Source organism: Heteronotia binoei, chromosome 4, assembly GCF_032191835.1.
Source record: "Heteronotia binoei isolate CCM8104 ecotype False Entrance Well chromosome 4, APGP_CSIRO_Hbin_v1, whole genome shotgun sequence".
NCBI classification, from domain to species: Eukaryota; Metazoa; Chordata; class Lepidosauria; order Squamata; family Gekkonidae; genus Heteronotia; species Heteronotia binoei.
This window is the reverse complement of record NC_083226.1, coordinates 180,627,399-180,641,529: the sequence shown is the minus strand read 5'-3', so window position 1 is coordinate 180,641,529 and position 14,131 is coordinate 180,627,399. Positions and strand designations below refer to the sequence as shown.

Genomic DNA, 14,131 nt, shown 5'->3' with positions numbered 1-14,131 from the left:
GATTCGGCCCCAGGCCGCATGTTTGACACCCCTGGTCTAGCTAGTAATTCTATGTCCGTCGTGGTGAGGTCACCTTTTGTGGCATGAAGAGGGGGGATTAGTAACTCTGATTGGAGCAGAAGAGGCAGGGGAAGAGAAGTATTTTCTCCCCAAGTTCTGGGGGGCCTTAAAATTCTTGCAGGGAAATTCTGTATAGGAAGGGCTCATAGCTCAATACAGGCTTCGTTCTCTGGCGGAGAGCCCTGCTTTAGCCTGTCAGAGTAGACGGACCAGTGGTCTGACGTGGCAGATTCGTACAGTCACCCACAGATTGCTTCGGAGGAGTGTTTGCATCCTTTAGTCGAACGGACTTGTTTCCGTTCCCAGAGAAGCAAAGCTTAGTCAACCCAAGGGGACCAAGCTTAGTTTATTTCTCTTCATCGCATATATTAGGATTATCCAAAGGCATTAATTGGTTACCCCAGTGGTCTTCAGCCTGGTGCCTGAAATGTTGAAGAGTTACTATTACGATTATGTGTAACTTTCCTTCCTGCCATTTTGCGATTGTCTCCGCCTCCTTTGGCAGCCATTTTGCGATTGTCTCCACCTCTTTTGGCAGCCATTTTGCAATTGTCTCCACGTCCTTTGGCAGCCACTCTGCGATTGTCTCCACCTCCTTTGGCAGCCATTTTGCGATTGTGCCCACTGTACTGTTTCAGAATACCAGAGGTGGCCACAGAGGCAGAGAGGCTGGGGGGGACCCCTTGGTTACACTTTTAACCTGCTCTGTCAGTCTCCGGGCAGGTCATATTTACAAAAAAGAAAAGAAAAAGAATTGCTTCAAATACCCAAGGGATTTATTTCCCAATGGCTTTCCTTGCCCTCTGCATGCTTTGCCACACAGTTGAAAATAAGTTGCAGTGTGCTGCATCCACATAGGCGCAGAGTTCCAAGAAGGCAGCAGGAGCCTGGATCCCTGCCTGTGCATAGTTTCCCTTCTTCCACAGAAATTGGCACCCCATTTCATTCACTGGTAAATATGCTTCTCTAGCATAGTCCTCGGTCGCTTCATGCTATTGGTTGGTGGAAGCCTTTAAAAATATTTATGTCCCGCCTTATTATCTGCAAGCAGAGACTCAAGGCGGCTCTTGGGGTGGGCAAAACGTTAAAGAAAACTGTTAAAACAACTCTGAAAACTGCAGGCAAGTCTATCAGCTGACCGTCAGAAACTTACAGAGAGGATCTGCCCACCGCTGTGAACGCATCTTCTTCAGCTGAGCGTAGCAGAACATCAATTACAGTTGGCAGATATTCTCCCAAGAGCTGCCCTTGCGTATATCTTATTATCATGGCGTAAACCCGAATCTCCCTTCCCTTCCGCTGCGCTCTCCGTCGTAGCAGCAGAATCCAGCTGAGCTTTGGCATTCGGCACCCAGTGAAGAAGCAAGATGTTAGAGTGGCGTAAGGCAAGGAAGAGAAGAGGGGAGCCCGTGGCAGCAGCTGCCAAGGGAGGCTAGTGAACTCTTTCCTAGAGAAGCGTTTTTAAAGAATGATGATCCGGGAGGAAGACGGGGACTGATACTCCCTCTAAGCTGTGAGCAAAATTTTTACTTTGCGAGCTACTGACGTTAAAGTTGTGAGCAGCTGCATAAATTAGTTTGCTCCGGGGCCATCCTTCCTGAGCGGAGACAAAAATGTGTGAGCTAGAGGCTAAAAAATCTGAGCTAGCTCACACTGACTCAGAGGGAACACTGACAGGGACCAATGTTCCCTCTAAGCTGTGGAGTCTTGTGAGCAAAAATTTTACTTTATGAGCTACTGGCATTAAAGTTGTGAGCCGCTGCATACATTAGTTTGGGGCCATTTTTTGTGTGTGAGCTGGAGGCTAAAGAATTGTGAGCCAGCTCACACTAACTCAGAGGGAACACAGAGGGACGTGTGCCTAGTCTCCCTCCCTCCATCTCCCTCTCTCTTCCCTGCTCTCTCTCCCTCCTCCTCTCTCTCCATCTCTCTCCTCCCCTTCTCCCTCCCTCACCCCCTTCTCTCTCCCCCTCTCCCTCCATCTCCCTCTCTCTCTCCCTGCTCTCTCTCACTCCTCCTCCCCTTTCTCTCCCTCTCTCCCCGCTCTCTCCCCCTCCCCCTCTCTCTCCATCTCCTCCCCTTCTCCCTCCCTCTCCTCCTCCCTCCCTTTTCCCTCTCTCTCCCCCTCTCCCTCCCTCTCTCTCCCTGCTCTCTCTCACTCCTCCCCCTTCTCTCTCCCTCTCCTCCCCCCTCTCCCTGCTCTCTCCCCTCCTCCCTCTCACTCCCCTCTCTCTATCCCTCTCTCTCCCTCCCTCTGTCTCCCTCCCTGCTCTCTCCCCTTCTCTCTCTCTCCCTCTCACTCCCCCCTCTCCCTCCCTCTCACTCCCTGCTCACTCCCCTTCTCTCTCTCTCCCTCACTCCCCTCCTCTCCCCCTCTCCCTGCTCTCCCTCTCACTCCCCCCTCTCTCCTCCCCCTTCTCTCTCCCTCTCCCCACTCTCTCCCGTCTTCTCTCTCTCCCTCTCACTCCCCCTCTCTCTCCCTCCCTCGGTCTCCTGCTCTCTCCCCTTCTCTCTCTCTCCCTCTCACTCCTCCCCCTCTCCCCCCTCTCTCTTCCTCCCTCTCCCTCCCCCCCCCCAATTGCAAAGCAGTGCCACTCCATAGTAGGGCATCCCTGTCCTGGGGGGAGGGAGGTTATCCCGTCCAAGGCCAGGAGAGCCTGAGGAAAGAAGTGGGGAGGATGAAACATGAGGGAGACAGAGGACACCAGGGCCAAGAGGAGGCAGCCGTCGTCCTGGAGGAGAACCCTTTTTTGCGAAGGGACTCCAGTCATTTCTTGCATCAGGGCAGGAAAGCACGGCTGGACAGCATGGCCCCATTGTGGAGAAGGGCAGGGCTTGGAGACAGAAGACGCTGCGTAGGGTGAGCTGGCGATGAAGGCAGGTGGTGGCTGTGCGGGCCACCTACCATTCAAAATCAGCGCCCCAAATTGGTCCGTTCATTGGTTCATTTCTCAGCAGCTTTGGGCGGGGGGGGGGGGGGGAGATTTTTCAGATGGATCAGCAGAAATCCACCTACGTGATGAATGGAGACCGATGGTGGTTTGGGGGCTGGCTCAGAAACCTAGTTCGGAACCCAAAGGCCGTTTCCCCCTCTTCTTTCTCCCATCTCGCTTTATTAAAGTGTTGCTGTTTTAAAAGAAATGTTTCTTTTGGTTCTACAGGCAAAGCACCCCCCAACCTGCCCCAAGGTGTACCGCCCTTGTTACATAACCAGTATATCGTGGGACCCGGAGGACTTCTACCTGCCTACCCAGTAAGCCGCTTCCTTGTAACCTCCCCTAGATGTCTTTGGCCCCCTCCTTGGCCGTTTCCCCCAGGTGGTTGTGAGTCTGCGGGACATCCGTGTCCAGAGGGGGCGCTCTCCAGATCATAGGACAGATCAAACCGACTTTCCGCCCAATCTGGGACACCGTGGCGTGAGAAGAGCAAGACTTAAAGAGTAATGAAATTTGTGGTAAGGCGTGAGCGTTTGTGAGTCACCGCTCTGTGCTTCACGTATCAGAAGGGCTGAGCAGGGAGTCAAGAAAGCTCTCGCCATGCTGCATTTTTTTTTTTTAGCATTTTAAGGACTCTTGCTCTTTTCTGCTGCTCCAGACAAACTTAACGTGACTTCATGATCAATGCTCCCTTTAAGCTGCAGAGTCTTGTGAGCAGAAATTGTACTTTGTGAGCTCCTGGCATTAAAAGTTGTGAGCCGCTGCATCAGTTAGTGTGCTCTGGGGTCATCTTTCCTGAGCGAAGACAAAAAAGTGTGAGCCGGAGGCTAAGAATATGGACATATGAAGCTGCCTTATGCTGAATCAGACCTTCAGTCCATCAAAGTCAGTCTTGTCTTCTCAGACTGGCAGCGGCTCTTTCTCCAGGGTCTCAAGCTGAGGTTTTTCACACCGACTTGCCTGGACCCTTTTTTGGAGATGCCAGGGATTGAACCTGGGACCTTCTGCTTCCAAAGCAGATGCTCTACCACTGAGCCACAGCCCCATTCATGGCTCTCCAGGGTCTCAAGCTGAGGTTTTTCACGCCTACTTGCCTGGACCCTTTTTAGTTGGAGATGCCGGGGATTGAACCTGGGACCTTCTGCTTACCAAGCAGATGCTCTACCACTGAGCCACAGCCCCATCCATGGCTCTCCAGGGTCTCAAGCTGAGGTTTTTCACACCTATTTGCCTGGACCCTTTTTAGTTGGAGATTCCGGGGATTGAACCTTGGACCTTCTGCTTACCAAGCAGATGCTCTACCACTGAGCCACAGCCCCATCCATGGCTCTCCAGGGTCTCAAGCTGAGGTTATTCACGCCTACTTGCCTGGACCCTTTTTAGTTGGAGATGCCGGGGATTGAACCTGGGACCTTCTGCTTCCCGAGCAGATGCTCTACCACTGAGCCATAGCCCCATCCATGGCTCTCCAGGGTCTCAAGCTGAGGTTTTTCACACCTATTGGCCTGGACGCTTTTTAGTTGGAGATGCCGGGGATTGAACCTGGGACCTTCTGCTTCCCAAGCAGATGCTGTACCACTGAGCCACCGTCCCTCCCCCTGTGAGCTAGCTCATGCTCCCCCTGTGAATCTGTGAGCTAGCTCATGCCAACTCAGCTTAGAGGGAATACGGTTTGTGATCTATGGTTGTGTGAATTTGCCCCTCTTGTATTGCACGTTGCTTCGTTTCTCCTTCAAGTGAAGAGCTAGGGGGTGTGGGGAACTTGCATCCTCCAAAGAAAACGCTATAATCCCTGGAGTTTAATATCCGGTGTGAATAGCGACGCATGTTCTGGGCCCTGCATGTACGTGTGGGTTCCTTTACCTCTGAACTTGAGTTTCCTTGGGTTTGTTGGACTCATGCTGGCCACAGCAGCTCTTGAGCTAGTGATGCACTTCAGTCAAATGTCTCTCTTCCAAAGACATTAATGAAAATCTTGGAAGGAAACTCATCTCTCTGCACCGTTATTCCAACCAGTTTGGTGTAGTGGTTAAGTGTGCAGACTCTTATCTGGGAGAACCGGGTTTGATTCCCCACTCCTCCACTTGCACCTGCTGGAATGGCCTTGGGTCAGCCAGAGATCTGGCAGAGGTTGTCCTTGAAAGGGCAGCTGCTGGGAGAGCCCTCTCCAGCCCCACCCACCTCACAGGGTGTCTGCTGTGGGGGAGGAAGGGAAAGGAGATTGTGAGCCGCTCTGAGACTCTTTGGAGTGGAGGGCGGGATATAAATCCAATATCTTCATCTACCTTACAGGGTGTCTGTTGTGGGGGAGGAAGAGAAAGGAGATTGTGAGCCGCTCTGAGACTCTTTGGAGTGGAGGGCGGGATATAAATCCAATATCTTCATCTACCTCACAGGGTGTCTGTTGTGGGGGAGGAAGAGAAAGGAGATTGTGAGCCGCTCTGAGACTCTTTGGAGTGGAGGGCGGGATATAAATCCAATATCTTCATCTACCTCACAGGGGGTCTGTTGTGGGGGAGGAAGGGAAAGGAGATTGTGAGCCGCTCTGAGTCTCTGTCCTTGAAAGGGCAGCTGCTGTGAGAGCCCTCTCCAGCCCCACCCACCTCACAGGGTGTCTGTTGTTGGGGGAGAAGATATAGGAGATTGTGAGCTGCTCTGAGTCTCTCATTCAGAGAGAAGGATGGGGTATAAATCTGCAGTCGTCTTCTTCAAAAGAGCCCTTTTTTCACAAACTTCAGTCGTCTCTTCTTCACATAATTACATCCCTTTATTGATGTCAGTTTTGTTTTCTTTTGCTTCAGCCTGTTTCTTCCTGCAATTTAGGGTTTCTCCTATTTAAATTATACTTTGGTTTATCTGCCCCCTGTCCCAGGAGCCGGAACCTCTGGCTTCCATCTTCATCCCTTACGTCACATCTGACAGATTTATGATGAGTTTCACACCGAGCCTCTTTCTCTCCCCAACTCCTTCACCCCCTCTGTAATTTTCCCTGTACAAATGTGGAATGCAGTTTCCTCTTCACAGCTTTGGAAGAATGTCTCACGAGCTCAAGGTAGAAGAAATGTTAGTCTGGACTTAAATTTTAATTGATTTGTGAACCCAGATTCAAGTGAGACACCTGGCGAAGTTGGTTCAGCTTCACAAATGCTGGGATGGCACTGGCAAAACCATCTGTCTCGTGACTGCCCAAGACTGATGGAGTTAATGTTCAAAGTTTGACTCCAGTGGCACCTTTAAGACCAACAAAGTTTAATTCTAGATAGAAGCTCTAATGTGCACATGTTCTTCTTCAGATACATTGAAACAGACTTCTCCCACCATCACATATAGGTAGGTAGAGTTTCCATTTAAAAGAGTTAAAATGGAAAAAGTAAAATCCTCAGGGTTAAAACAAAAAAAAAATTAAAATTAAAAGAGGCTTATCATAGACTTATCGTTACAGAGCCGTAGAGCCGCCCATTACCAAACACAGGGCAAAATTTAGCAACTTCTCAAGCAATTACATGCTATTCCTCTAAAACATCAGCTGGGAAATGAGCCAGTAAATACCTAGCGACCATCTATTTATAAAACAAAGAGATAAAAGTCAGCCAGGAAGAGTTAACTAAGTTGCTGTTAGGTTGCTTCAAACAATTAACAGCCTAAAGGAACAGAAAAAAGGTTTAAAAGGTTAATAATACTGTATAAAAGGTTAATAAAACAACTTAGCGTTTTGGAGCTTCGGCGGCAGCCGCCTTCATTCATCGCCCGGAAACCGGAAGCCAACATCAAATTAAGATATATTGTGGAGAACATCAAAATGGACTGAATTTAAACAGTGCCTTCAGCATGTAGATTCTGCAGGCCTTTGATGGCTTTCTATATGGCCTCAGGTGGTGAGCTACGGAGAACACTCGGGAGTTCAATCAATGAGCCATCTGGCTCCAAAGGGTCCAAAAGATCCTTCTGCAAGGGCAGCCAGGTAGGTAGAGTTAATGACGTATAGGTAGAGAGAGTTAATAGTTAAAATGTCAGGCCCTTAGTTGATGGACCATAACCAACCATTGTTATCAGCATGCTCTACATCCAGACAATCATACTGTAGTCAATTTCATTCGTTCATGGTTTCATGCGCTGTCTGAACTGAGCCTCGGTTGTTCAAAAGTATAGCATTCCATAGTATATTTCAAGATACTCCTTCCGGGGGCATGGAAGGCAGAATTAATGTGGCCTACTGAAGCCATTGTTGAGTCTTTCTGTTCTGCATGCTTTGGATGTCTTAAGAGAAGGAGGTGCAAATTAGGAAAAGCCAGGTTTGACTGTTGCAGTTGGGGTTGGACTAGATGACCCTGGAGGTCCCTTCCAACTCAGTGATTCTATGACTGTAGACAAGGCGTTCTCTTGACCACAGTCCTCCTTCCACAGCAGGGAGAGAATAAAATGGCTGACACTAGGACTGCTGCTGTATAGTGTTACTGGACACCAGAGAGTACTTTTGCTGTCAAAACCACCAGGCTGTTACATCTAGTGTGCTGCAGGAATGAGTCCTGAACCGTTGCAGCAGTTCCTAGGGTAGCTTCTTCTTTTCCATGATGGCATTTGATTGAACAAATACTGGCAGCCTTAAAAAAAATAAAATGTTCCCGCCTTGAAACGTAAGACATTGTGAACGCGTGAAAGAAGTTTCTTACAACTCAGTTTCCCTCCCCTCCCTTCTTCTCTGTCTTCAAGCAGATCTATGGTTATGACGATCTCCAAATGCTGCAATCCAGGGTACCTGTGGTAAGTAGTTTAATTTTTACTGTTGTGTTTCGCCCTGTAAGCTAGTAAGCGCGGGAGGGACGGTGGCTCAGTGGTAGAGCATCTGCATGGGAAGCCGAAGGTCCCAGGTTCAATCCCCAGCATCTCCAAAAAAGGGTCCAGGCAAATAGGTGTGAATAACCTCCGCTTGAGACCCTGGAGAGCCATGAATGGGGCTGTGGCTCAGTGGTAGAGCACCTGCTTGGGAAGCAGAAGGTCCCAGGTTCAATCCCCGGCATCTCCAACTAAAAAGGGTGCAGGCAAGTAGGCGTGAAGAACCTCAGCTTGAGACCCTGGAGAGCCATGAATGGGGCTGTGGCTCACTGGTAGAGCATCTGCTGGGTAAGCAGAAGGTCCCAGGTTCAATCCCTGGCATCTCCCACTAAAAAGGGTCCAGGCAAATAGGTGTGAATAACCTCCACTTGAGACCCTGGAGAGCCATGAATGGGGCTGTGGCTCAGTGGTAGAGCACCTGCTTGGGAAGCAGAAGGTCCCAGGTTCAATCCCCGGCATCTCCAACTAAAACGGGTCCATGCAAGTAGGCGTGAAGAACCTCAGCTTGAGACCCTGGAGAGCCATGAATGGGGCTGTGGCTCAGTGCTAGAGCATCTGCTTGGGAAGCAGGAGGTCCCAGGTTCAATCCCTGGCATCTCCAAAAAAGGGTCCAGGCAAATAGGTGTGAAAAACCTCCACTTGAGACCCTGGAGAGCCGCTGCCAGTCTGAGAAGACAGTACTGACTTTGATGGACCGAGGGTCTGCTTCAGTAGAAGGCAGCTTCATATGTTCATATATGTTCAACTGCATGGAGATCTAAGGGCTTAACACAAAGGGCAATAAAAGTTACCATATGCTCTCCCTTAGACCACCACTCAAATATATGGATTAGGGCTCACCTTCAATGGTCACTATGCATATTGACACCTAGCCGCTCTGAGACTCTTCGGAGTGGAGGGCGGGATATAAATCCAACATCATCTTCTAGCCTCTGGCGGGAAGTACGTGCAAACATTCTCATTGGCTCTATCAGTCTCACTGGCTAAACATCAGCATGCACATACAAACACTTAATTAACTCATGACGGCAGGAAATGAAATTGCAGCAAAAACTCAACAGAAATAAAAAAAGACTCCTTTAGGAATTGGAAGGAGGGCCTTATAGCCAAGGATGAATTTAAACAAATCACCAGTGCTTGTAGAGAAAAAGTTAGGAAAACTAAAGCTCAGTGTGAGCTTAGGCTGGCCAGAGATGCTAAAAACAACAAAAAAAGGGGTTCTTTTCTTATGTTCAGAGTAAGAAAAAGAGCAAGGACATGGTAGGCCCATTGCGAGGGCAAGAAAGTGAAATTGTAACGGGTAATGAAGAGAGGGCAGAGCTGCTCAATTCCTACTTTTCCTCAGTCTTCTCTTCTGTGGGAAATGGTGCTCAACATGGCAAAAACAGAACTTTTAAGGAGGGTATGAAGTTCCAACCTAGGATCAGCATAGAGGTAGTACGTAAACACCTAGTTTCTTTAAATGAAACTTAGTCCTCAGGGCCAGATGAATTTCATCCAAGGGTTCTAAAAGAGCTTGCGGATGTAATTTCTGAGCCTCTGGCTATTATTTTTGAGAATTCGTGGAGAACAGAATTGGAGGCAGGCGAATGTTGTCCCCATCTTCAAGAAGGGGGAAAAAAGACAATCCGAGTAACTACCGGCCCAACAGCTTGACGTCTGTACCTAGAAAAGTTTTAGAACAAATCATCAAACAGTGAGTCCTGGAACATTTAGAAAGGATGGTTGTGATTACTAAGAGCCAGCATGGTTTTGAACATATGAAGCTGCCTTCTACTGAATCAGCCCCTCTTTGGTCCATCAAAGTCAGTATTGTCTACTTAGACTGGCAGCAGCTCTCCAGGGTCTCAAGCTGAGGTTTTTCACGCTTACTTGCCTGGACCCTTTTTAGTTGGAGATGCCAGGGATTGAACCTAGAACCTTCTGCTTACCGAGCAGAGGCTCTACCACTGAGCCACCATCCCTCCCCTAAGTCATTTTAGACTAACCTGATCTCTTTTTTTGAGAAAGTGACTACCTTGCTGGATCAGTGGAATGCTGTTGACATCGTTTATCTTGATTTCAGTAAGGCTTTTGATAAGGTTCCACATGCTATCCTTGTTGACATTGTTACTGTTAGGTGGATCTGTAACTGGTTGACAGATCGTGCCCCAAGAGTGCTTGTGAATGGTTCCTCATCCTCTTGGAGAGGAGTGACAAATGGAGTGCCTCAAGGATCTGTCCTGGGACCTGTTTCGTTCAACATCTTTATCAGTGATTTGGATGAAGGAATAGAGGGAACGCTTATTAAATTTGCAGATCATACTAAATTGGGAGGGGTTGCAAACACAGAAGAAGACAAACAGGATACAGGCTGACTTTGACAGGCTGGATAACTGGGCTAAAATCAATAAAATGAATTTTAACGGGGATAAATGTAAAGTTCTGCATTTAGGTAGGAAAAATCCAATGCATGGTTATAGGATGGGGGAGACTTGTCTTAGTAGTAAGTGCGAAAAGGATCTAGGGGCCTTAGTGGATCATATGCTGAACATGAGTCAACATTATGATGCGGTGGCTAAAAAGGCAAATGCAATTTTGGGCTGTATCAACAGAAATATAGTGTCCAGATCACGTGATGTGATGGTATCGCTTTACTCTGCTCTGATAAGGCCTCACCTGGAGTATTGTGTTCAGTTTTGGGCATCACATTTTAAGAAGGATATAGACGAGCTGGAACGGGTCCAGAGAAGGACGACGAAGATGGTGAGGGATCTGGAGACCAAGTCCTATGAGGAAAGGTTGAAGGAGGTGGGGATGTTTAGCCTGGAGAGGAGACGGCTGAGAGGTGATATGATCAGCATCTTCAAGGACTTGAAGGGGTGTCATATAGAGGATGGTGTGGAATTGTTTTCCGTCGCCCAAGAAGGTAGGACCGGAACCAAGGGGTTGAAATTAAATCAAAAGAGTTTCCGGTTGAACATTAGGTAGAACTTCCTGACCATTAGAGCGATTCCTCAATGGACCAGGCTTTCTCAGGAGGTGGTGGGCTCTCCTTCCTTGGAGGTTTTTAAACAGAGGCTAGATGGCCATCTGACAGCGATGAAGATCCTGTGAATTTAGGGGGAGGCATTTGTGAGTTTCCTGCATTGTGCAGGGGGTTGGACTAGATGACCCTAGGTCCCTTCCAACTCTATGATTCTATGAAAAGAATGTAAAGTGCTGCGTGAGGTAACAGAACTAACTGAAGCCAAAATAGGGTGGCATGACCTTGTATTGAGAACGCATTATTTACTCAGGTCTGCTTCCCTTATGTTCACAATTTCCACCCTTTTTTTGTGTATACATAGTTAACAGACAGGTTTTAACTGTGCTAAACTGTGTTTGACATTTGGGGCGGGCTTGGTTTCCGTATTCCTGGGAGAGGGCAGAGAACGGAAGACGCTAAGTGAGTTTTGCTTCCCAGAGGATGTGTTGTAAGGGGACACCACTCCAAGCAGTAAAGCTAATTGTCCTGTTTGCATCCATCAGACCATGACTTTATGGCTGGGGCTGAAGAATCTACAATTTCCACCCTTTCTCGCTTTTTTAGTTTTTTATAAGCCAGCCTGATGGGGAGTTGTGGTGAGCTCTAAAGCCGTGGTTCCCGACCAGTGCTCTCTCTAAGCTGTGAGCAAAAATTCTGCTTCCTGAGCTGCTGGCATTAAAGTTTCATTTCGTTTTGTTTGATTTATATCCCGCCCTCCCCACTGAGGCTGCTCACAACATACAATTTTAACAATAAGATTAATGAACATTAAAATACATTAAATAGTTTACAGCAGTTAAAACGAGAAAACGATCTATCAATGTGCTATCCTACAACCTTCCTTTGGGGTTTTTCAGGTACCGGTCAGTTATATGCCAACCGGAAGAGGACTGTCTTAGAGGCCCTGCGGAACTGCCCAACGTCCCGCAGGGCCCTCACCTCTTCCACCAGTTGTGAGGGAGTGATTTGGCTACTGCATAAATTTCTTTCTCCACTTCTTTCTTTCTTTCTCCACATAAAGTACTTCTTTCTCCACTTTCTCCATCCCATGCATAATCTTGTAAACCTCTATCATGTCACCCCGCAGTCGACGTTTCTCCAAGCTAAAGAGCCCCAAGCGTTTTAACCTTTCTTCATAGGGAAAGTGTTCCGACCCTTGAATCATATTAGTTGCCCTTTTCTGCACTTTTCTCAATGCTATAATATCTTTTTTGAGGTGCGGCGACCAGAATTGTACACAGTGTTCCATTGCTTTGCTCTGGGGCCATTCTTCTGGGGCCAGACAGAAATGCGTGAGCCAGAGGCTAAAAACTGTGAGCCAGCTCACACTAACTCAGCTTAGAGGGAACACTGTTCCTGACCATTTCAGTAGGGTGACCTACACCTCCAAATTCACTTTGTATGATGACATATCTGGTGTTGGCCCAAAGGTGTTTTGGTACCGTAGGCAAACTATGACCTTGGCACCCATCTGGATCAGCGTTTCATTGTCTGCAGTGGCTAACCAGATATTTTTGAGAAACCAACCAATGTTGCTACCACTCTGAACCCCAAACAAGAATTCACTGTTACAGGAGGTGGTGGAGGCTGCAAGCACAGCCAGCTTCAAGAGGGGATTAGATAAACTTATGGAGCAGAGGTCCATCAGTGGCTATCAGCCACAGCATATTGTTGGAACTCTCTGTCTGGGGCAGTGATGCTCTGTATTTTTGGTGCTTGGGAGGGGCAACATTGGGAGGGCTTCTAGTTTCCTAGCCCCACTGGTGGACCTCCAAATGACACCTGGGTTTTTGGCCACTGTGTGACACAGAGTGTTGGACTGGAGGGGCCATTGGCTTGATCCAGCAGGGCTTCTCTAATGTTCTTATGTGACACAGAGTGTTGGACTGGATGGGCCATTGGCTTGATCCAACAGGGCTTCTCTAATGTTCTTATGTGACACAGAGTGTTGGACTGGATGGGCCATTGGCTTGATCCAACATGGCTTCTCTTATGTTCTTATGTGACACAGAGTGTTTTACTGGATGGGCCATTGGCTTGATCCAACATGGCTTCTCTTATGTTCTTATGTGACACAGAGTGTTGGACTGGATGGGCCATTGGCCTGATCCAACATGGCTTCTCTTCTGTTCTTATGTGACACAGAGTGTTGGACTGGATGGGCCACTGGCCTGATCCAACAGGGCTTCTCTTATGTTCTTATGTGACACAGAGTGTTGGACTGGATGGGCCACTGGCCTGATCCAACAGGGCTTCTCTTGTGTTCTTAAGAAGCATTCCAACAGAGTCAGCTTTTGCATACGGAGATTACCTGCTAGTCTTTGATCACCCTCTCCTTCTCCATCATTCCCTCTGATCCCTCCTTAAGATTCCCATTCTCCTTACCCCGAGGACACTTTTTTACTTGATCAACATGTATATGCAGGAAGGGGGGGGGGGGAAACTAGCTAAAGTATGACATGGAAAATACTGTTTTCCAGGGTGAGATCTTGACTTCTACTTTTGGGTCCCTAACCCAACCCTCTGATCGGGGCATACCGTTCTGCTCTAAGCCTTCTTAGTTAATTTGATTGGTCCTCATAAAAAGCATGACATGGATTTCTTGTTTGGGGATTATGACCCCGACCCTCTCTTTCCTTAACTCCTCCCCTTTCCCCACCTTCCCTTCTGTAATTTCCTGGATAAATATGAGGAAAACGGGTTCAGGCAGGTATCCGTGTTGGTCTGAAGCAGGGGTGGCCAAACTTTCTTAACGTAAGGAAAGGAAAGGTCCCCTGTGCAAGCACCAGTCGTTTCCGACTCTGGGGTGACGTTGCTTTCACAATGTTTTCACCTCAGACTTTTTACGGGGTGGTTTGCCATTGCCTTCCCCAGTCTTTTACACTTCCCCCCACCCCCCAGCAAGCTGGGTACTCATTTGACCGACCTCGGAAGGATGGAAGGCTGAGTCATCCTTGGGCCGGCTACCTGAACCAGCTTTCGCTGGGATAGAACTCAGGTTGTGAGCAGAGAGTTCAGATCACAGTACTGCAGTACTGCTGCTTTACCACTCTGCGCCACGGGGCCGCTCTTCTCAACGTAAGAGCCACATAGGATAAACGTCAGATGTTTGAGAGCCTCAAAACATGAATGTCAGATGAAAGGAGGGAGGAAGGAAGGATGGCTGGATCTGAGAGAGGAAGGAAGGAAGGATAAGATGTGAGAGGAAGGAAGGAAGGAAGGCAAATAGATGGGGGAAAGAGGGAGACGTGGAAAGAAATCAACTTTAATTTTAAATGTATTCTCTAAGCTGCTG

At 48.2% G+C, this 14,131-nt stretch overlaps 1 protein-coding gene and 1 non-coding gene across 2 annotated transcripts in view; one reads left to right on the top strand and one right to left on the bottom strand.

Moving 5' to 3' along the window:
- The window catches only part of UBAP2 (ubiquitin associated protein 2), a 201,304-nt gene that overhangs the window by 141,926 nt on the left and 45,247 nt on the right, over nucleotides 1-14,131 (top strand). Inside the window, exons 20-21 of the mRNA XM_060236247.1 lie at nucleotides 3,222-3,313; nucleotides 7,710-7,757. Coding sequence (XP_060092230.1) covers nucleotides 3,222-3,313; nucleotides 7,710-7,757 — 140 coding nt within the window. The remainder of the gene's footprint in view (nucleotides 1-3,221; nucleotides 3,314-7,709; nucleotides 7,758-14,131) is intronic.
- Nucleotides 3,970-4,041, bottom strand: TRNAP-UGG (transfer RNA proline (anticodon UGG)). Its single transcript has one exon. It is a non-coding gene; the product is annotated as a tRNA-Pro (tRNA).